This window comes from Epinephelus fuscoguttatus, linkage group LG11 (genome assembly GCF_011397635.1).
Source record: "Epinephelus fuscoguttatus linkage group LG11, E.fuscoguttatus.final_Chr_v1".
Classification (NCBI taxonomy): domain Eukaryota; kingdom Metazoa; phylum Chordata; class Actinopteri; order Perciformes; family Serranidae; genus Epinephelus; species Epinephelus fuscoguttatus.
Genome location: NC_064762.1, coordinates 40,432,154 through 40,456,960, shown reverse-complemented (window position 1 = coordinate 40,456,960; position 24,807 = coordinate 40,432,154). Strand labels below are relative to the sequence as shown.

Below are 24,807 nucleotides of genomic sequence, written 5' to 3'. Positions count from 1 at the left end.
CCTTCTAATGATGATTGTGAACAAGCCATAGCCCTAACAAGCTAGTTATTGTCTGAGATCCTGGTAAAAGTTGACTGAGAGCTAAAATGTCTTGGGTTACCCAAAGTATGGTGCTCCTTTCCTTTTTTTCACTCTAAAATTGTACAAAAGAAAAACAAAAAACATATACTGATCTCGGTTAAAATGTTGAAAAGTATGTTTCAACTCAGTTAATCTTCTACTCAAGTAACTATTCACAGTAAACAAAATTTTGTCCAAGAGTGCCCACATTTTTGCATGCCATTGTATGTTAAAAGGTGGATGTCACCGATGGCAACCAAAGGCCAAGATCTGGTTGCCAATGGCAGTCATTACCATCAAGCCCTCTTAAGTAGTGTAAACTGGAGTGATGCTGAGTCACAGTATCCACAACAATGAATTGAAATCAGATAATGCATACATTTAGGGAGGAGTAGAATATGTTCACCATCAACACACATAGATCCCCTTCTCTTCTTTTCCTCTGGTTATTTTTGTAGACCTGTCCTGTAACCTTCACTTGAGTGGAGTTTAAGTGAACCTGCTATCCTTCTGCTCATGTTGCAGTGAAGATTAGAGCACACTGCCTCCTCTACAGCACAAATCAGCTCTGCACAGACTCAGCGAGACTGAGCGAGGGGTGGGGGGGGTCCTTTCACATTTCACAGCTGATAGCAGGAGTGAGCAAGCGTAGAGAGAAAGCCCGAATGTGGCCTATTCCTCAATGCGTCAGGACTGCAACAGCAACACACAGCAGAGCCCAGTCACGACACGGGGGCCGCATCCAGGAAATTATGCATGGCCGTTCAGCTTCAGTCGCCCCGTGCAGTTGGAATCTATATGAGACATAGGTCGCTGCATGAGCCCTTTGTGCTTTATTGCTTGATATTTTTCAAATGACAAAGCCTTTCCAGTAACAGTATGGCTGAACACAGCATTCAGTCAATGTTCAATAGACAGGTTACTGATGGAGATGTAATTGGAAAGGCTGTGTCAAATGAGCCAGTAAAACACTCTCATAGGGCAATCATCAGGGGTCTGCTGCAGAGGCTGGCACCTTTGACATTGGGGGCTACATTTCAGGAGCCACTCTGAAGATGTGACCTTTATCGGGATGCTAAAACCTTTTCGGCTATTCTGTCATTTAGGTGTAATTATTAAAATGTCTGCAAAGATTTCTGCATCATCAAGGACTTCTCTCACAAAACAGGACACCAACAGTAACTGAAATATACTTTACTGGTCAAGTGACGTGTTCAGCATCTGGAATATACCAGAATACACATGAAGCCCAAGAATGCATGACAGAAAAACAAGAAACAGGATTAACTGAGGGGCTTTAAAAAGCAATTTATGTAATGCTAATATTCAATTTCCTGCCCTATAAATCAAAATTGTGCAATTACACGACAGCTGCCCAGCAAGGACACTTCCCACAGTTCATTCATCCACTGCCGAGCAGTAATGAACGCTTGACTCATAATGGGTTTTCTATTTAATTGCAACATAAACATGATTAACTCAAAGCGTAGCGCTAAACAGGTTTCTAATCCTCGACAACACACACAAACTATTTAAGGGATATCCAGACATTCAGATGTTTCTTTACCAGACACATGGAACATCTGAGCAGAATTAAAAGGTCTCAGCGGGATTGTTCTTAGTTCCTGGAATCAGTGCTGCTGGCTCAAACAGAGTTCATTGACAAGGCACTGGTGGTACAAATTTGCTTCAGTGTGGAAAGCTAAAAATACCAACATGCTTTTGTTTGTGTGTTTTTAGTACCAGTTCAGTTCTTTTGCTGTAGCAGTAAAGAATGTTTGCATCTTAAATTCACAAGATGCTCTGGCTTCATCTCAAATAACTTTTATTCCTCACACCCTCTCCTCACAGCGTCTCCCTATCTACAGAAAGTGGAGGAGATGCAGCAGTGTTCCCTGGTGTGGAGCAGATAAGAAGCAGGAACGGGCAGAAAAACTCAACCATTATCTCCTCTGATGCTAAGAAAACAGTTTCACTACACATACTGCACCAATCATGTCCCGAAAATATCATCTTAATAAATACAATAATGTGTGTGTGTGTATGTGCGTCTGTATCCGCTGTCCAGATAAAAAACATTGTCCAGCTTCAGTCCATTCCAGGTCCATACAGATCCTTCACCATATATGGTCCCTCCAGCTCATAGCCCATCTTTCTGTAGTAGTTCCTTGTTCCTACACCTGCAAAACACACAAAGAAGACAAGAAGTTAATCAGTACTGGAGAACTACACAAATAAAAAGATATAATACTACTGCTTTATATGATGTGTTAATTATCCTTCAGTAGAGCTTAGATTGGGCCCAAAAAATCCAGCCCGACCTCACCTGAGCCCATGCACGTTCTGTCCGAGCCGAGCCTGGCCCGTCCCTTTAACTGTAATTATGAGCCCGGTCCTGGTTTATACCCGACATTTTATTAAGGATACGAATGTTAAGGATACGAATGTATCTATTTTATGTATTTATGTATTTATGTATATTTCAGCTGGTAAGTCACAAGAAATGGTTTAATATGTTTAATTTAGTAATTTAGAAACAGAGTCACTTCAGCTGTTAATATTTCACTCATGACATACTGTGGCCACAATTCTTTAATAACCAAATCCATGTCTGTTTCTGACACAATGTCACTCTGCTCCCAATTTGGTGAGCAACGTAAACACTTCAACAAATACACACCGCTTAAACTTTTTAATCAATCACTTTCTAGCCATTATATGTATTTAAATAGGCATCAAAAATGAATGTTTAATGCGCTTCATTGATCCATAAATAAACACATTCTGGGACAGCGTGTCACTTTACACTTGTTACATACACTGTGTCTTTTCAAACACTTCCATTTTCACAGGATATGTACTAAGGATGCACGATAATATTGGAACATCATCGGAACTGGCTTGACTTGACTTGATGATCGCAAAAATAAAATGGGGAAAAAATTGGATATATCGATATTGGTATCAGTTATCACCCAAATAAGTTGTTATATACCGGCATATTGGATATCGGCAAAAAAAACAAACAAAAAAAAACAGTATCTTGAATCCCTAATATGAACAGTTTCTGCTCGTTACATCATAGTCTTTTTCAAAATAAACTTTCAATGTGCATAAAATGTCAGTGTGCATCAGTATCTGATGCGATGCCTAAATACCAAGCTGCAGTATTTGACAAGTTCCGTTGTTGCTCGCTCCATCAACAACTGCTGCTGCCCACTGCATGCAATACCACCACAAAGGGTGCCTCTGTGTGTCGGTATCCGATGCTGAGATCACTGACAAAACAGTGGTATTTGACAACTTGGGAAGAAGAACAAGAAGTTGGAATATGAGTGATTCTTAAAGTATCTGTCATCCAAAGCTGATTCATACTGAAAGACAAGCTTGTCCCTCAGTTCATTAAATGCCTGCGACCATCTGAAGCAGCGGGACATATGTTAACAAATCTGCAGCCTCTGATTGGAGATGTGCTGCACCAAAGCGCAGTGCCATTAAGTGCGGCCGCCCACTGTGTTTTCCTTTATTAAATCACATGCAAATGACACCAGGCTGCTACAACATAACCGCACACACCTCTACACACATCAAATGGGTCTGTTCCAACTTGGTACTCTGCTGGTTTATGCGGGAGACGTCCCATTACAAGAGCTCATCAATCCTCTGCTTCACAGCCTTCTTTCAAACTTATTTTAGCAAAAGTGGTGTTTCATGTTTTATTTTTGAAATGCATTATGCTGCTGTATCATGTGACCTCAGAATATTTACACGCAAGCATTATATTGATGACATCATATAAAAGCTTTACCAAATAACAAGTTTGTTATTTTATTATTATTTGCTTTCACCATCATTGCTCTAATTAAATGTACTGTAAGTAACTTTATATACCATTTTTTAATGCCAATAGGTGAACGAATTTAATGTGACTTAAAACTGAGACCTTCCCTGACTTTTTCAGCTGCCTATAACAGCGTGTGGACTGATTTCTATGCAAAGGATTTAGGACAAATTTTCCAGTGGAAACTCGAATTCAATTAGCTCCGGGGGTCTGACTCTGATGCTGGTCCACCCAGACTACCTGCCAGATCAGCAAAATTTGTGTTGCTGCCCTTACACAGGTTAGACCCTCCACTGTGGCTGGCCACCAGTGTGCTGTGACCCCTGGCACTGGGGTGTGCGCAGGCTGAATTTGAGTCGCTACTGTGGCAAAGGTCTATCTTCAAAGCTGCCGTCCGCTCTCCACCTGGTGAAGCAGTGTCCTCAGGGTGGGAGTGAGGCAGGGCCCAGTTGTGGTCTGATAAACAATAATCCATCAAATTCAATCCCCCATATCAAAAATTCAGTACTCACCAGGGCTCTCAGAGGTAAAAAGTATCCTACAGGATACATTGACATGTAAAATATATTGCAGTTTTAGCTGGCTAATATTAGCTATTTTTTCCTTGCCAACACAGACAAATTGTCAGCTAGCTAATGTGTCAAAATCCTGTCTTGAGTGGATAATGCATCTAATTAATCCAGACTCCAGTGGCTGATCTGCTAGTATAAAGACCTTTTTTGTGTTTGTAAACAGATATTATGTTTTTATTGGGCAGACCAAACTGGTAGCAGAAAGGGTATATAGTGGTGACTATAGTGGTGTCAGTTTGAGTGCCAAATAAAATGTGAAAAGCACTATAATGTTTATATTTCTCAACCGATTACAATGAGTAGTTTTTATATCCATGAGTTTATGATCTCTCTGTAGTAAAGGGGAAAAAATGACTATTTGCAGTGAATTAGAATCTCAATATTTAGGCTATAATCACTGCTGGATGCTCAGTAGAGGAATATGTATTAGGCCGAATTATTTATGTGGTGAAAGATAAATCATCATGAGAACTGTAAAAATTCACATTTGTCAAGCATGGATTTGACGTATTGTCCTTGATTAAGAGTTGTAATACTGCTGCCATCAATAGTTGTGGACAAAGTACAACTTGTCAACTTGCTATCATGCTAGCTAATGCTGTTTTCTAACACCTTAATCACAACAAAGTATATTACCTTCTACACTGCTTACTTTAGAAAGGCCACTACAAGAAAACGTGCACTTTGTTTATGTTAACATATAGCCCATGTGTATTTGGATCGGTTCCCATCTGCATCCAGGCAGGGAAAATTAAAGACTCACTAACATTAGCGATGTAGCTAATGTAGCTAGCGCACTAGCTATAGCTGATCATTGATAGCTAGAAACAAAAAATCTGTGATCCATTGTCCGTTTCATAATCTACACAAAGATCATATTTTCTTGTGGTGTTCTTTCTAAATTGAGAAGTGGTGAAAGTTACTATATTCTGTTATACCCCGTTAAAGGGGTTTTTTTGGGGAGTTTTTCCTTATCCGCTGTGAGGGTCTTAAGGACAGAGGGATGTCGTATGCTGTAAAGCCCTGTGAGGCAAATTGTGATTTGTGATATTGGGCTTTATAAATAAAATTGATTGATTGATTGATTGATTAAGATCAAGGAGTTAATAGGCAGACAGCGTTAGCTAGCTAGTTGAAACATTGTTGGGCCCTAGGCCTTTGGGGTATTTTTACTGCCTTTACTTTTAAGGTCATATCACAGTCATTATAAAGGCTACATACACATGCTATATCTTGTTTTTTTCAGGACAATCTGGGATATCCAGATTTGCCATTATTACATATCCTTCTATGTGCCTGTATCTTATATTAATTTTTATATAGCCTAGATGAAAAAAAAAAAAAAAAAAAAAAAAAAATCCGTGTGACTAAATTCTCACATTTTTACATGTATGTCACCATAGCAAGTTGGAAGTAGACATATTTAAGTAATATCACACGAGAGGGAATGATGTTACTGTATATCATCACAGCTGTGATTCGGCCAAAGAAAATTACAGCCGTGACAATATACAGTACAACATCACTCCCTCTCGTGTGATATTGCTTTTATACAACAGGTACAACAGCTTACACAGCAATGCTGAGTAAGGAAATGTTAACAAAAGGTAATGAAATAAATGATTTAAGTATGCTATGTAGCTCCGCGAAAAAACAACAGTTCCCCCAGTCTGTTGCCAGGCAACGCAGCACACACACCAGGAACTCACAAGCTGCTTTGTATTTACATTGATCTGCAACTGTGCAACTTCGTCCAGTTCGGCTGATGAAACGTTGGCAAACCTGGATGTTGGCACGGCCGGATTCAGCTTCCACTCTCCCTCATCCTCATCAGCACATCCTGTTTGCCTGACCGTGTTTGCTTCATTTTTGCTCCTCTCCAGTTTGTCGAGGTCGGCTGATGTTACACAAACACACTTGGAGGTCTGCACTGAAGAGTCCTGGCTTTCCTTTTCCTTGTCCTCTCATAATTTAATTCAAATGTAATTTTGGGGAAAATGTCCATCTTCTTGGTGTAACGCTATAGTGTCAGTTTGTGTCAATGTAGCGAGTGTGACAGTTGGTTAATTAATGGTTGTATTTATATTTATAACACCTGTGAGCGGAGTGATTTTACTGTTACAATTCCCAGTGATGTTGTACTCTATATCAGCACTCATGGAATGCCTCTCATCCAATCAAATTACTCAGTCGAAACTAACTGTTGTATAATCTGCTATATGAAGAGGGGAGCCTCTCTGGAATCCACCCAAGAGTAATGTGTGTGCAAAGCTGTATGAAAGCTTTGTTATACATAATTTTAGTGTTCTTTATAATTTCTTTTCGTTGTGAAAACATTGGATCACCGACAAGTGAAGATTTTTGTCTTCATAACTGAATTTATGACAGCAGTCTGAAATCTGCGTTGACAGCTGCTGTCAATTTGTGAAGCCACAGATGAGTTGTCACTTGCTAATTAGCTCAGTCAGATAGAAGATGCTCCTTGGTGTCAGAGCTTGTAAGTTCAAACCTCAACTGAAGCAAAATGTACATTGCAATGGCAACTTTCTTGTTGTCTTCCTATTCTGCCTCTTGTTGCTCAGAATTGCCTAAATTTGCCTAAAATTGCCTAAAATTGCCCGGCCCCGACCATTGCTGCGTTGCAGCTATAATCTTTTTTTGTATTCCTGTTCTGACATCCAGCGGCACAATAAAGGCACTTTTATTCCTGGTATCTTAACTGTTTTTCTCCGGTGTCCGCTGATTTCTGCCATCAGTATGCGTGGGCAACTGCTGTGACAGAACTATGACTTCCACTGAAAACTGGTCTAATGGCTAGCTGCTTTCCCTCTGAAAATGACTTTATCAGCTAATGTCACTATGGAGCCAACACCAGATCCATGCAGTGTAGCTTAGTGACAGCTAGCTGACAAACCTTAGCTTTCTTGCTCGCTAATGCTATCTGAGTGGATATGTTCGTTAGCTAGCTAATTGCCAAATTACTTCACTATCTAACGTTATCCATGATACCAACTTATGTATTATAGTACAATAAATAATGGTATTGATTGGGGCGTCAGTGGCTTGGTGGTAGAGCAGGCACCCCATGTACAAGGCTGGTGCCGCAGCGGCCTGGGTTCGAATCCAGCCTGTGGCCCTTTGCTGCATGTCACTCCCTCTCTCTCTCTCTCTCTCCCTTTCACACTTGTCTGTCCTATCAATTAAAGGCTTAAAAATGCCCAAAAAATATCTTTAAAAAAAAAAAAAAAATCATGGTATTGACATGGCCAACAAAACATGATGCAACAGTACAAAGCAAAATTGTATAATGATTGCTTTTTACTAGCCAAGAATGATGCAAGGCGGGGGTGGCCAACAAGCTAACCGTAACATTAGCCAAGGTTGAGGCGTCGGTAGCGTAGTGGATAGTGCCAGCAAGCCATGTACAGAGGCACTGCCTTGCTGCAGCGGCCGCAAGTTCGAATCCAACTCACGGCCCTTTGCTGCATGTCAGTCCCCACTCTCTCTCTCTCCCATTTCGCTCCTGTCAGGCAAAAGCCCACAAAAGTAATCTTTAAAAAAAAAAAAAAAAAAACATTAGCCAAGGTTAGCCAGTTAGCAATAACTAGGCTAATGTTACACAGCATGTACCTCATTGTTTATTTCGTTAATGAAACTACGACGAAAATTTTTCTTCAACGACTTTTTTACCATAACGATAACAAGACGATGATGAGCTAAAAATAGACCTTGATAATAAAACTAATAAGAAATCTTTGTTTTTAATTTTTGGTGATGAGACAAAACATGACAAAAATGTTTGTGGTGGACAATCGGACATTGAAAGCCAAGAATGGCTGTACTTGCAATTATCTTCAAATGCCGCATGAGCGACAGGCTCAAGTTATTTGTAGTTGTAGAAAAACTTGTTTAAATAAAATTTCCATATAACCTGTCACTTTGATTCTAAGTTCTGATACATGAATTAGCCTCACTGGATTAGTTTAAAAAATAAAAAAACATGTAGAAAACATAATGACTGAAAGCAGACTTAAATGTCAATGAAGTTTTGTTGACTTAAACTAGACTGAAACTATGAAGAATAAAAATGAGTAAAATGTGACTAACACTAATAGGCTGTTTTGCCTCAACACTGCAAATAGCAGGCTCGTTAGCATCACAAAGCCAGTGGTCCAAATTGTAACGTTATTCAAAATTCAAAAATTGTAATTGATTTTCCAGCATTCTATTAACACAATATTGGTCAATCACAATAATAGGGTGTCCGCGGGGTCTTAAAAAGTATTAAAAGTTGATAAATCAAATGTCGGAAAATTAAGGCCATTAAGAAGTATTAAAAAGTCTTAATCGCGATTTTATGAAGTATTAAATTTTCTTGGCATTCAAGCTTTGACATAAAGTATCCATGAATGTATAATTTATTTTCCTCCTTGCGACTATTACAAACAACGATGTGTAGGTAGGCACGCTCGGACTGCCACTTGGGGCCGTGCACGTACCTGTGCGACATCAAGCGACGGCGCACGTCCAGGCGCCAAACAGAGGAGCAAAAGACAATAAAAATGGGGAAATGCAAGTTGAGGGAAGGCAAAACACACGAACTGAGGCATATGTCCTGAGTTTTGATATTGGTGTGTTTTTGTAATTTCACCAAGTTATTGTTGTTTTCAGCAAGTTGGCCTTGAATAGCTGATGTTGAGCTGTAGAGCTGTGTTACTTGTTATGACATAAGGTGTATTTTAAGAAACCTGCCTTTGGTGTAATTTATTCTTTCTTTCTCATCTTATCTGAGTTCTGTTGTATGTTTGTACTCCATAGATATAACTGCAAACTACAACTGTTTAGTAAGTTAAAGATGCGTTGCTGCTAACGACAGCTTGAAGTGCCAATGAGGTCTTAAGGTTTTTTTGGAAGGTCTTAAAAAAGTCTTAAAAAGGTATTGAAATTAACCTCAGGATTCCTGCATATACCCTGAATAAATATCATGTCATGTCACTGTTATTGGCGAGTGCCGAGGTGCTTGCTTGTGCCTACAGACTGCGAGCACAAGCAACAGGATGCTGACTGCACCGGTGTCACTAATGACAAGCATTTTCTGAAAATAACACACAGAACATTTAACTGTCTAAAAAAGGCCCACATCATCTGCCTTTGATTGCAGATTTGTGGTGCTGTGTGTTCACATCGTGCCACAATCCAGACAACAGTGTCTAACGAGAGGTTGAATGATGCTCTCCTGTGCTGTTTTGTTTCTTACCTGAGATAACAGCCAATTTGCTGGATCCATGCTCATCTCTGGCAATTCTCTCTGCCTCCTCCATCAGCATCATACCAAAACCCTGGAAGCAGTGGAAAAGAACAGACAAAGAAAATCAGTCACTTTTCAAAACACTTTGAGCTACGTATGTCTTATTTTGTGGTTAATCTCAGTCTCTGCAATTTTTCTGGCCTCATGTGGGCCAAAGAAAATACAGGCCAGGATTGATGTCTTACAGCATCAGAGAAAAACAATCAGATTCACAGCTGGAAAAGACATCAAAGTGTTTGGGTATCTACTTTATATGTACAGTCTATGTGTGAAAATGCAACCACCTGATGCTGGAACTTGCTGGGGTCTCGGCTGCTGATGGGGACGACACTGCCGTAAACGTGCAGCTCACGGACGATGGACACTCCTCCTTTCAGCTCCGCACGGAAGGACTGCGGGGAGCAGCGACGCAGACGCAACAGGCCAATCAGGATGTCCTGCTCAGGATCCTCATAGGAGAGGAAGGTCTCCCAGCCACCGTTGGCCACATAATCCCTCCGCACCAGCTCCACCTGAACACACACTCTACTTTGTTAAAGTTGTACAAAAAACACTCCATTGGTAAATAGAAGCTTTTTTTTGGATAGAAAAATACGTTTCATTGATTCCATTGATCTCTGACTCTGTAAATGAAAATGCACTTTCAGGATGCTGTCCATTACCTGGTAAGGTCTGACCTTGTGGTGGATCTCCTGAATGCCCACTTCTCGTGTTCTCACATCTCGACACTGTACACACAGAAACACTTAAATGGGTCAAACCAGTTAAGAAACTAAAAATGTTGGGACGTCCCGAAGAATCTAATGTTTACATCAATTTGAATTTTTACACAAAAAGGCTCGAATATAAAACTGAAAATGTTTTATGGACAACGGAAAAAAAGAGTGGCAGCTTCTGCTGTAACAGTTAACATCAAATGATCATATGATATTGTTTCATATCAGTCACATGCCCCTAAATCCCATCGAATCGAAATTGTATCATGACAGACTTCATAATATCAGAAAATATTTTATCGTTGTCTGACGAATCGATATAATATTGTATCGTGATGAAACTAGTGATTTACACGCCTACTAAAAACCTATTCAAAAAACCCAATGACTTCAAGACGAGGGAACCAGAAGTGCTAAAAACTTAACTCATTCCTGGGTTTTAGGATTAATTCCTGGGACACTGTATGGCAAACACATTTATACTGGAGAGGCTGAGATTTTATAATGAAGATAAAGGAGATGTGCTTGATAAGATCCAGGTGCCTATACAAAAAAACGTTTTCATGGAAAAAACTATTGTTTTGTTTCTAATGTACAAAACCTTACTGTGTATACTTATTTTTTCTTTATTTTTTTAAAAAAATTGCTTTGTATATAAACCTTTGTACTTTTTAAAAGGAAAACTGCTCAGTATTTAATATAATTATGACTGTGGTTATTGATGTTTTCCAGGATGTGCTCTGCCCATTAGTGTTCTTTTCTTTTTCGTTTTTGTTCATATTCATGCTATGTTCTTACAAAATAAAAAACACATATCTAAAAACAAAGGCTAAGGCGGTAAAAACAGATTTTACAATTGATTCTGAATGTTGTCTTTTATAATGAATAAACAAAAGGTACTGAGGACAAAGCAGAACCAGGCAAAATGTTTTCCGAGTGGGGCTGTTGGGAAGTCGCAGAAGCTGCCACTGATTTCAGCCTGAGAGTCAATACCAGACTCAGCCCAGCTCTTTACCCCATAGGTGTTTTCTGATGAACAGTTTGGATGAGTCTTTTTATCCCGAGTGTTTTTTGATGGAAGTTGGTGAGGGGTCTTCTGCTTCATGTGTTGTGCTGGTTGGTTAGGTGCCCCCTCCCCTGGTGTTGTCAGGCTGGATGAACTTCAACTGTTGTCATCTACCTTCCAACATAAATTCAATAAATGTGTGGAGAGCGTGAAAGAGAGGGTGCTCCAATCCTACGCTCCAACACTTCTAAACTATACTTGACAGATTTTTAATCTGTCATCTTTCTCTATTATAGCAACGTATGCAAATTATTCTGACAATCAGTCAGCATTTGTCTGTTGGCAGCCGTGCCCTGCAAACTTTTGTGGTACCTCTTTGGATCACATCCCAGCTGGATGAGTCGATTAGCTTCTTCATTCAAAATAAGCTGACACGGTGTCTTTGAGTCTAATAGGAGAGTCTCACCTCAGTGCCCATGTCTTTCATCCGGGCCAGTGCCAACTCTCTCAGGTTGCCATGTTCCACTCCAGAGCTCACCAGCGGCATGGGGATGTCCCTGATAGGCGGAGCAAGAGCAGGAAGCAGGGAAAAGACAGATGACACAAGTGCAAAATTATGGAAAAGTAGCTTAACATGGGATTTTACAGGTACAACAGCATAAAAATAAATCTATACCTGGGGCCAAGTTCATATATTCTATATTCTAAAAGTGTTTAAGCCCTAACCTTTATGTTTTTGGTCAGAGTAAACTAGAATGACAGTCTCGCAGTTGTATGCCTCCGTGAAGCTGTAGTTAAAGTCTATGAAAACATGGATGCTTCACACATCTTCCCCCCGACAGCACACAAGATCTATACAATCAGCATAGTTTCAAGCTGACACCCAAGATTAGAGTTACCAATTCAGTATCTGACCAAATGTCTCCCTTTCTGTTCCTGAAATATGATGTTGAGTAATGGCCAGAAAAGAGTTTTATGCAAAACATGCCCAAGTGGACATTTGTGCCAAATTTGAGGAAACTTCCCCAAGGCCTTCTTGAGATATTTCGTTCACGAGAATGAGACAGACACAAGGTCACAGTGACCTTGTCCTTCAACTACCAAATTTCAATCAGTTTATTACTGAGTCAAAGTGGATGTTTGTGCCAAATTTGAAGACATTTCCTCAGTGCATTATTGTGGTATCGCGATAATAAGAATGGGATGGACAGACTGACATACAGACCTACAAACATATGGATGGATATTCAAAAACATAATGCCTCTGGCCACAGCTATTGCCAGCACGGAGACATGAATAGAGCAAAAAGAGACAGTTCACCCCATATTCAAAAATACATATTTTTCCTTTTACCTGTAGTGCTATTTATCAGTATAGACTGTTTTGGTATGAATTTTGGTCGAGTGTTAGAGATATCAACTGGAGAGATGTCTGCCCTCTCTCCAATATAATGGAACTACTACATTGCTTAAAAAATTAAGGGAGTGCTTACTCATCACAGTATAACACCAAGTCAGTTAAACTTCAAGAGGGGCAAAAGCAAGACAACCCCCAAAAAGGGAATGGTTTTACATGTGGTGGCCACAGACAGTTGCTCTCTCTTCATCCTGATTCTTCTCTAGTTTTGTGTTCTGCTAGTGTCCTTGTCACTGCTGGTAGCATGAGGTGGTAGCAGCACAGGCAGTCCAGCTCCTCCAGGATGGCACATCTAATATATGTGCAGTTGCAAGAAGGTTGACTGTGTCTCCCAGTACAGTCTCAAGAGCATGGAGGATACCATTAATGTTAACATTTTGCACTGTCACAAGCACAACCCTCTTGTTCATGGGTAGATTGATAGTTTGGTTCCTACTTTGAACCGGTCACAACAAGGACTGTGGATTATCTTGAATAATCAGGTCATAATTTCTGGAAAGACACATTGCTGGTGAGTTTTTCAAATGTATTTTTTTTTTTTTTTTTTTTTACATTTTGAGCCCCATGAGCTGAGTGCCATTATAGCCTAGTTCCATTATACTGGACAGATGGCAGACAACTCTAGAGCCGATACCTCCAACATTCTGCAACTCACACCAAAACTATCTACGTTGATAAACAGCCCTACAGATAACAGGAAAATATGTGGAATATGATGAACTGTCCGTTTATATTAGCCCCTAAGTCAGAGAGAAGTTAGAGCAATCCAGCGGACTCCTGTCACTAAGACCTTCAAGTACGGAGTTGCTCTATAACAAGACTTTAATCTACAGTCACTTGGGTCACACTATCAATATCAGGCCCATTCATTAGCCCCTTTTACACTGCCTCTTCAAGGTGGGAATTTCATGCCATTATGCTGCCTCACTGTTCTGTATAAAAGACCCAATTGTCAAATGGGGGTCAGAGTTGTCTCGCCTTTAAGGCAGCAGCAGAGGTAGTTGCAGCACTGCCATAATGTCTATATATAAGGGACAGCTGACAGGACAGGGTCATTGGCAGCATGGGTGTGACATTTTGATGACGTGTTATGCATACAACCCATTGCAGGGAGATTTAAAAAGTAGTTGGTAGCAGTTAGCAACCAACTCAAAGAAGAAGAAGAACAGTGGCCAGGTCCAGGAGCTCCTTATTCTCCAAGCAGAGGACAAGATCTGCATCCATATAAGGACAGTAAATGATTGTTATTGCCATGTTAATGCCATTGCTACTGTTTATTAAGCACTACCGATGCGTATGTTATATGTCACCCTAAAGGCCTATGCTGTTATGTTACACGTCACGCCTCTTTTGAGTCCGCAATGCCTGCATGCTTTCTAAAATCATACACTGGAGCAGCATGATGCCACTGTTGTTTGGTGCTGTGTAATAATGCAAAGGCTGCAAAAGAAGGGACTCTGTAGCATCTATAGCGCCATCTCTGTATAAAAAGGGCTACTGTCTCACCTCTGCACCCGGTAGACTCGTGTCCAGGGTGGCACCAGCGCCAGGATTCGGGCCACCAGGTCAACCAGGGCGCTGGGTGTGTAGCTCTTGTACCGGCCCGTCTTCCACAGCTCATACAGACCTGTACCTCGGATCACCAGTGTTGGGTACAGTTTCAAACCATCAGGTCTGAAGGCGGGATTTTCAAAAAACTCCTGCAAGAAACACACAGATTCACGTAATGCATCAAGGCCCGAATCAGACGGCATTTCTCAGCATCCATGCTTGGTCTGAGAAGAAAAACTTCACCAGCTCAAAGTCACAGCCACCATTACAGTTTGTCTGTCGTTAGTCCTCTGAAATTGACTTTCTGACACAATCTCCAATGAATGTAACACACATAGGTATTTCAACATGAAGAACAACAAATGAATCCATTTATTTGACATTATCTGTTTTACCACACTTTATGGACGGACATTTATGGCCATATCTGCAGTGGTAATAAATCTGACTGTCAAGCCAACAGACAGATGTGTACCTTCTTTAAACTGACAAAAGAAAAAACAAAACATAAAGGAAATAAAGGTGATTTGGAAGACATGCCTTCAGAGTTTATTTTCCTATATAACTGACACCATCAAAGTGTTAAGTAAAGAGCATCCATTTGGAGAGGCACGGCTCATACAAAGCAGATATGAAAGAAGAAGGCACAACACTGCTCAGTTATTCAATTGAAGGAAATGTTGGTGTGTGGTTCAGTGCAGTGAAGGGAATCAATGTGATTTCCAGTCATTCTCCCTCCCCTCTCTACTGATACCATGATCAGAACCGTGAAGATCTGGAATGGAGGCACATTCTCCAAAATGGGCCACATTATCAGTATCATATAATCTCTCTCTCGTCACAGCTCATAATCACATGAGGACATGTCCCACACGGCTCTGCACTAAACCCAAAGGGAGGGAGGGAGCCAATCTGACACATAACAATGCTTCGATACCAAAAAAGAGACTAGGCACTATTTTGGGGATTCTGCAGCTGCTGACAGTTTGGATCACGTATCAGAGCTCCTGTTGGTCGGTGGAGAGGAACCCTGTTAAGGATGCGTCCCCCGGGACAGGGAGCATCTGTATACTGGAGATAAGTGAGAGAGGATCTCGGGCTGGCAGGAAGTTGTAATCGAATTTCATTATCAGTACAGCCATGATAGACGCAAGGAGGATGCTAAGCTCTCCTGCTGCTGCCCTCTGCCTACTGCAGTTCCTAAACTGCTCTGTGATCCAGGCTGACATTAGGAATCAGTGGGATATGATCACAACAATACATACATGCAAATAGAAAAGAAAATTAAGAGAACAACCAGTACTGAAGAGCTCTGTACCAACAAGGTCTGAATGGAATTATTATTACCAATTTTTCATGGAGGTTGTTTTGTATTCAAGTAAACATCCCTCCACTGAAACCTCAGCTGCTATTTGCATCATCTTTGCAGCATTTGCTTCCTATTCTCTATAAATTGGATACTGCAAGCAAACACAACCTACAGCTGAAATTTTCATTCATGCTGTCCATTCATTATATTTTTCTGTTTAATCCTTTTAAAGGGTCATGGGGCAGCTGAAGGACAGGCAGTACAATTATGGCTAAAATTATTACTTGAGATAAATATTCATCTAGATTTTTTATCCATTGAACAAAATTGTTATTTCTCTGAAAGCCCCTCATGTTCATATCCTGAAGTGGCTTAGTAAATATGTTTATAAGAGACAGCAATATGTAAACATCAATGGTTTAGAGCAGGGGTGTATAAAACCCATTTTAGTTCACAGGACTCATACAGCTCATAAAAAAAAAAAAAAAAAAAAAGACCTGAAAATAGTGCTTAAAAATTTAAAAAATTATGTAACATAATTGTAAAATGTAAGTATTTTCCTGTCCATTTTATAAAGTTTGGCGATACATTTTCACTTTATCCCACTTTGCAAAAATAAAGGTAAAATATCCCGGATACAGCCACTGACATCTTACAATGGTGACATCATTTGTAATCAGAGTTTGCACAGTAGCGAACTTGCTGGTGTTGAGTTCCCGCCCATACGTCTGTCCAACCAACTGTGGACAGCGCCACTGATCATGAGCACTCAGCTTGGCATACACAGCAGTCAATCATGACATCACACCGCCTTTTGATAGCATTAAATAACTAATTAAAACCAAACTTATCAAAAAAACAAACACTTGAGCACACATCAGTGTGACTGAAACTACCTTAATGTGATAGTTCAGGTTTTTGGACATGAAGTTGTGTGAAACGCTGACCATCTGTAGCTCTGATGTGATGGTGTCACTACTCTCAACGAGCCTCCTGCTCTGAGAAATCGCCCGTAGCTTACCGGAGAAAAAGTAGTTCTGAAGATGTACGGGGGACACGTAACCAAAAGGTTTTAAGGTACAAAAAAGTATGCATGTGTTTTGTTAGACTATTTCAATAATTTTAAAACATCCCCGCATTACGTCAGACCTTGCTATCAATTGGGACTATTTTCTGGACAGTATCATCTACCGTTTTTTTTCCCCGTTAAAGGGTTTTTTTGGGGGGGAGTTTTTCCTTATCCGCTGCGAGGGTCATAAGGACAGAGGGATGTCGTATGCTGTCAAGCCCTGTGAGGCAAATTGTGATTTGTGATATTGGGCTTTATAAATAAAATTGATTGATTGATTGATTGATTGATTGATCACTCCGCCGTGCAGGCCCGCAAGACAGCACGGCAACAGAAATCAATAAGACAGTTCATCACCACGCCGTGCAGGTGCGCAGGATAGCAACGGGGCTAGAGCATACACTGACTTATTAGGATTATAAATGATTCCTATGATTCTGAGGTCCAGAGGATGAATTGATGAATTTAAGAGTATTATAAAGAATGCGGTGATGGAGACATGTGGTTGTCTTTCTTGACAGGCCAGTGGGTTAAATAGCTGTGCTTCTGTTTGAGCTGCTACCTCAGCCAGGTTTCTCGTTAAAAAAAAAAAAAAAAAATTGATTTCAGTGAGACTTCCTGGTAAAATAAAAAATAAAAATGAAAAACTACATTCATCTCTACTTTATTTTTTCCATCTTTTCTGATATTTTCTACTACTTCCAATTCCTGTCGTGCTATTTCTAGATGCACCTTGTGTTCAAATTGTAGCTGTTAAGTTTATGGATCGCGGGAAAAATCCTGAGATGCTCTGTGTGGATCCTAGAGTGAAATTGTTTAGGAACATGCATATTTTCTGCTCACTAGCATGAAGTGTGTCATGGAAGATTAGATATGATGAGGAGGAGCAAAGGGGAGCCACACACAAGTTCTATAATCTGAAAGTGTCAGTGTGATACAAGATGAGGGAAGGGAGGCAGAGAGGGAGACGGTGTGATTGTGAGAGGACAGAGACAAGAGAAAGAAAAAAGATGAAGCAACAGGAGAGATGGGAGAAAGAGACTGACAGAAAATAACAGAAAGCATCAAGGGAAAAGTTATGACTAGAGAAGAGCAAAAGATAAAGTGAACGATAATGGAGACGAGAAAATAGCACGAGGGAAAAGAGAGAGAACTTTGAGAATACTGAGACTTCACACTGGGAGAAAAAAAGAGAGCAGAGACAAAGGAAGAAATTAAGTCTAGTGGCAGGAAAAGTGACAGAGGAAGTGTTACAGGAAAGCAAAGACTCTAAGGGCCAAATACACATTTAATCAGCTTCCTCTCACTGTGCTGACCTGCTGCCGCCTCCCATATTATCATCAAACACACATTCACACACAGAAGGATTCAATAAACACACACAAAGGTAATGTAACGAATCTACAGAAAAACACAGTCTCTCTTCCACAAATTTAATCTCTTCCTGTAAAAAAATGTAAAGCACTCAGAGCTGTTGATGCTCAGAAGAATGATGGTATCCTGAATGCCTTCATCACTATACAGTAAATTCCCATCTTCCTCAGTCAGCGCTAACAACACAAATAGTGTTTTGCTTTTACACAACGCTGAATTACTCCAACTTCCAATCTACCAAATTTCAAGGGAATATATATACATATCTATATATATATATATATATATATATATATATAGATAGATAGATAGATAGATAGATAGATATATATCTATATCTATATCTATCTATATATATATATATATATATATATATACACAGTACAGGCCAAAAGTTTGGACACACCTTCTCATTCAATGCGTTTTCTTTATTTTCATGACTATTTACATTGTAGATTCTCACTGAAGGCATCAAAACTATGAATGAACACATGTGGAGTTATGTACTTAACAAAAAAAGGTGAAATAACTGAAAACATCTTTTATATTCTAGTTTCTTCAAAATAGCCACCCTTTGCTCTGATTACTGCTTTGCACACTCTTGGCATTCTCTCCATGAGCTTCAAGAGGTAGTCACCTGAAATGGTTTCCACTTCACAGGTGTGCCTTATCAGGGTTAATTAGTGGAATTTCTTGCTTTATCAATGGGGTTGGGACCATCAGTTGTGTTGTGCAGAAGTCAGGTTAATACACAGCCGACAGCCCTATTGGACAACTGTTAAAATTCATATTATGGCAAGAACCAATCAGCTAACTAAAGAAAAACGAGTGGCCATCATTACTTTAAGAAATGAAGGTCAGTCAGTCCGGAAAATTGCAAAAACTTTAAATGTGTCCCCAAGTGGAGTTGCAAAAACCATCAAGCGCTACAACGAAACTGGCACACATGAGGACCGACCCAGGAAAGGAAGACCAAGAGTCACCTCTGCTTCTGAGGATAAGTTCATCCGAGTCACCAGCCTCAGAAATCGCAAGTTAACAGCAGCTCAGATCAGAGACCAGATGAATGCCACACAGAGTTCTAGCAGCAGACCCATCTCTAGAACAACTGTTAAGAGGAGACTGCGCGAATCAGGCCTTCATGGTCAAATAGCTGCTAGGAAACCACTGCCAAGGAGAGGCAACAAGCAGAAGAGATTTGTTTGGGCCAAGAAACACAAGGAATGGACATTAGACCAGTGGAAATCTGTGCTTTGGTCTGATGAGTCCAAATTTGAGATCTTTGGTTCCAACCGCCGTGTCTTTGTGAGACGCAGAAAAGGTGAACGGATGGATTCCACATGCCTGGTTCCCACTGTGAAGCATGGAGGAGGAGGTGTGATGGTGTGGGGGTGTTTTGCTGGTGACACTGTTGGGGATTTATTCAAAATGGAAGGCACACTGAACCAGCATGGCTACCACAGCATCCTGCAGCGACATGCCATCCCATCCGGTTTGCGTTTAGTTGGACGATCATTTATTTTTCAACAGGACAATGACCCCAAACACACCTCCAGGCTGTGTAAGGGCTATTTGACCAAGAAGGAGAGTGATGGAGTGCTGCGGCAGATGACCTGGCCTCCACAGTCACCGGACCTGAACCCAATCCAGATGGTTTGGGGTGAGCTGGACCGCAGAGTGAAGGCAAAGGGCCAACAAGTGCTAAACACCTCTGGGAACTCCTTCAAGACTGTTGGAAAACCATTTCAGGTGACTACCTCTTGAAGCTCATGGAGAGAATGCCAAGAGTGTGCAAAGCAGTAATCAGAGCAAAGGGTGGCTATTTTGAAGAAACTAGAATATAAAACATGTTTTCAGTTATTTCACCTTTTTTTGTTAAGTACATAACTCCACATGTGTTCGTTCATAGTTTTGATGCCTTCAGTGAGAATCTACAATGTAAATAGTCATGAAAATAAAGAAAACGCATTGAATGAGAAGGTGTGTCCAAACTTTTGGCCTGTACTGTATATATATCTATATATATCTATATATATATAGATATATATATATGTGTGTATATACATATATACATATACATATATATATATGAATTTTTCATATACCGCAATACAGCCCAAACAACGTCTGGAACGGGCACGGGGGGAAAGTGTTTCAGCGGGGACCCATTTCACCGCTGCACACCACAGACGCACTAGAGCTGGCGAGAGTGAGAGGACAGAGAAAAGTTCAGAGGCGAGAATGGCTGCTGGAGAGAGTCCTGAAAACGAAACAACTGTACACATTGCTGAAGAAGAACACGATGATCCAGAAGAACTCAAACCAAAGAACAGTGTTTCCCCTATATGCAACTAGCAGCAGCGCACCGCCGCTACTGAAATATGACCGCCGCTGCTGATTTTTTTTTTCCATCTTAGCTCTTTAGAAATTACCATTATATTATTTGGCGCTACAGATGCTTCATATCCAGGCCTACAGAACAGGTCTATCTATACCTTGTCCTTTCATTAAACAAACTAAATAGCCTTATGTTATTTATCTTATTTACATGACGGCATGTCATTTCTGTCTCTACATGGTTGCACGTTTACAATTCTCCTCTGCTCTCTGTATCGCGCACAGCAGAGTTTCACCCCAATGTGCACAGACACACAGACACAAACAGGTGAGCACACTAGAGCACGGCTCGGGCCGCATTTTCCTGACTGAAGCCAATCCGAGTCCGAGACAGTTACAACCGAGCACGGCACTAATGGAGCGGGGCCTGTGTTGCGTTCAGGTGCTGTCACATAAATAACAAATTCCAGAACTTGAATAGGCCATAGCACAACACAGCAGCATGTCAAGTGGGCTGAACCTCAGCAAAATACCGTCAAATACCGTGAAACCGATTTTTAAAAAAAAACATGATATAAGAATTCTGTCATACCGCCCAGCCATGTACACACACACACACACACACACACACACACAAAATACACGGGACACATTCGCAGTGTGGCACATCTGACATACATCTGTATTAGGGGTGAGTTTGTGTACAAAAATCTCTTAACGTTTAGAGTGGGTAATTTTCTTCAAGTAAATGTGTACACGGGTTTCACCGCTGGGAGGTGCATTATACCAGTAAAGCCCCAGTTATCCGAATACCATCTCAACAGGCCATTTAACCAACGCGCCGTTTTAATAGAAAACTACAGAACTACTGTTTCCACGTTACATCTGAATGTTCACTCTCTTTCTGTTGTCTTTTGTTTCATTTGCAGCTCATTACAGAGGAAAATCAAAGTGTTGAACTTTTTCACCTCTGAAGATGACTCCATTGTAGTGAAAACCCCTGTGAATCACCACAATGCCAGTAATCCAAAAAAGTAATGACAAAACACAGAAACAGTTAAATTAAGGGGCGGAGGAGAGAGAAACGGTAACTATTGTTGGACCTGAGACAATGAGTGACATATTTTGAACAGAGTCACAGAGGTGCATCAGAATCTCATCTGCACCAATTAGTAAAATCTGTTCTTTTCTTTCATTGCGTTATTAATCACTCGATTTCTGTTTCAGTGCAAAAATAAACCCAATGAGCCTCAAACTGAGCCTTCATTTACATCCTACAGTCAGGCATGTTGGAAAGGAGTGCTGCCTGATTCTGCACATTCACATTAAAACTGTGTTTCCAATCAGAGCTGTAAAGTGAGCCTGCTGTTGAGAGACATTTGACAGAAGTTTCTATTGAGTCACATCACAGTTGAGACTGTGCGTCGACCGTCACAGCTTTTCCATTTCTATTTTAAGATGCTACATGTAGGACTTACTTGTTATTATACCACTGTGAAGTAAGCAGCAATGACGCACCCTGATGTCAAGCAAAAGAACAAGACATGACTGCTAATGTCACAAACAATAAGCTTAATGATCGACTTGGTGCATGATTCAACTGGTATCATTTTAACCCTGTAGTCAGAGTTTTTACTCAGCTTAGTCTCATGCATCACCTGAAACTTAGAAAAGAATAGATCATTTCTTACAAATAATATCTAAGAATTTTCATGAGTGTGGACCATAATTTCCAGCTCAGCTCACTGCAGTGAGGATATTACCCTTTTATGCTAAAAAAAAAAAAAAAAAAGCTCATTTGCACGCCAACCTTGAGAGTAATACGCAGCTAAAAATGTCTGTGATTAGATGCAGGGTACTTCATTCAGTAATAGAGATGTAACAGTATGAAAATTTCATATCACGGTTATTGTGACCAAAATGATCACGGCTATCATTATTATCGCGGTATTGTTGAAATGTGCTCAAAATGTTCAAAAAGTACTTATACGCATACTGAAATCATTTAACCAAGTTTTATTTCGAAAAACAAAAAAAATAAATAAAGAGCACAATGTACTTTCTGTCTGACAGAAAGTCCAGCATGTTTGATTTTCGTTTTGTCATTCATGATTACTCCTATCACAGCCATCACTTTGACCAATAGAAACACAGAGTTAGCTGCTGCCATAGACAACAGTAGGGCACCCCAGCGTTTTTAATATTTCCTCTAGGGATGTTACCACACGGTGTAAAAGGGGAAAATGATGGTGTGAAACAGCAGAGGCACTTTGTCAACCTGCTAAGTACTGCCATTAGCATCAAGCTAGCAAACAATGTTATTTATTCATAATGAAGACAGACATAAAGAAAATTGAAAAATAGTGGCTTTTACTCACCACAACTGCAGAAGCTCCCAGCTTCATTTGAAACAGACTACATTATAGACGGTCCAATATTTACCATTCCCTCTGTGTTTCTACTTTATATCCACTCCCGTTAGCTTCATAAAGTTAATGCATCGCGCTGTCATTTCAAACTCAGCACTTCCTGAATTTGTTTCAAATTAAAAGCCCCATATAACCTCGGCTGAGAGAATCCCTCCATTTTCTACATTGGCTTTTATTGTGAAACATTTGTAGGAACATTTGTAGGAATGTGTAGGAACTGGAGGATTCAGTGACTTGTTTGTTTGCTCGCAGTACTTCAAATGTAGCTCCTGCCATCTGCTGGCACTTTTTACATTACTACAACAACATTTCGGCTGGCACATGAACAGACACAGTGAGTGAAATAATAGTAAAAGAAATAAAAATAGGACAAGAATAACCTGATGACATCACACACATCGTGAAAGACGACCGGGGATAATTGGTGTGGACCATCGTGTAGTGTGTCATGTCCGCCGGCCAAGTCACAGCACAATTTTATGACTCCACAATCGTGCAATGTGACATAAGCCCCTTTTCCACCGCAGGACCTTTTCTCATTTACCCAGGATTTTGAAAAACCTCTGCGCATTTCCTCCAAAATTACCCCGATAAACAACTTTCCCCCAACCCTAAACTTTCGCTGAAAAAAGTACCCACTACCCATACTAGGTACTTTTTTCAGGGACTTTTCAGATTAACCGGAATTCTTGAGGGGCAGAGCAGTGTGCTGAAGATCGCTGATCGGTGAACATACACTTGCAGCGTTCCACACTTCATGGTATGGGCAGCCACTGCAAGCTTTATTTCATTTCCACAAGCTTCACTTTGTTTGTGTTTTGATTAAGGACGGGTGCCAAGTGCCGACACCTGGTACTAAATTAGCCCCGGGGCTACATTATCAAAGACCGTAGTATTGATGAGCGCTAACGGTATCGGTTCTTTTGTGCCGACGCTGAACACACACACACACACACACACACACAACTCGAAAATGACTCGAGCAGCTACAGTCGTTACTGTAAGTGACATTAAACCTTAGGGAGGAAGAAGCCAATACTTTAACAATACATGTGTTCAGCGAGCATGCAGACAGCGATATTCAATATGCTCCGTCCACAGTCTCTCATCCACCAACACTACCATTATATCTTACACAAGGACAGCACACTAGTTCGGCTAATAGCGAATTGTTACTAATAAGCTCAAATGACAGCTGTCTGTATGTAGACTAACTTAGTTTGACACTTATCTTAAAATACTTTTAAACTTAGCTGCTGGCTGAGACAAACAGCCCCAACTCTCTACACCAGCATGTAACCAGCCAGGTAGCGGAGCCAAATACAGGGCACATGCTGAATCATCTACGTCACCATGCTAATTTGAATACATTTTCCGGAACTTTGAGGTGTGGTGAAAACGCAAACCACACAGATTACCAGGAATTCTTTTACCCAGGTAAATTAATTCCTGGTAATAAAAGTACCTGGTAGTGTTGGTGGAAAACGGGCTATAGTGACTTTCAGAACGGGCAGAAAAGTTGTGTAGTGTGTACCAGGCACAGGTACACTCGCTGTATAGTTGTGGGTGGTGGTCACGGAGATGGCTCATCAAACTTGAAGTGTTACCCCCCTTGGCGCAGACTTTTTTTTTTTCAGCATTTTCTGCAGACAGTGTGACTATCTTCAATTAGTTCCCCTCAGCATCCTTATAAAATCCAAAATACATCCAGACTTCAGACTTTGTCCTTTTAGAGAGGGAAAAAAAATTTCCAGAGCACTGTCCATGCAGGTGCCTTCCGCCATGTTTTCAGAGGGCAAACACTGCAAACTGTTCATG

At 40.5% G+C, this 24,807-nt stretch overlaps 1 protein-coding gene across 1 annotated transcript in view; it reads right to left on the bottom strand.

Annotated features, from left to right (window-relative positions):
• Positions 1-1,239: 1,239 nt before the first annotated feature.
• elp3 (elongator acetyltransferase complex subunit 3) overlaps positions 1,240-24,807 on the bottom strand; it is a 42,602-nt gene continuing 19,034 nt past the window's right edge. The window contains exons 10-15 of the mRNA XM_049590685.1: positions 14,427-14,620; positions 11,970-12,060; positions 10,444-10,509; positions 10,066-10,293; positions 9,731-9,812; positions 1,240-2,240 (exon numbers count right to left, since the gene is read on the bottom strand). Coding sequence (XP_049446642.1) covers positions 2,149-2,240; positions 9,731-9,812; positions 10,066-10,293; positions 10,444-10,509; positions 11,970-12,060; positions 14,427-14,620 — 753 coding nt within the window. The 3' untranslated portion in view covers positions 1,240-2,148. The remainder of the gene's footprint in view (positions 2,241-9,730; positions 9,813-10,065; positions 10,294-10,443; positions 10,510-11,969; positions 12,061-14,426; positions 14,621-24,807) is intronic.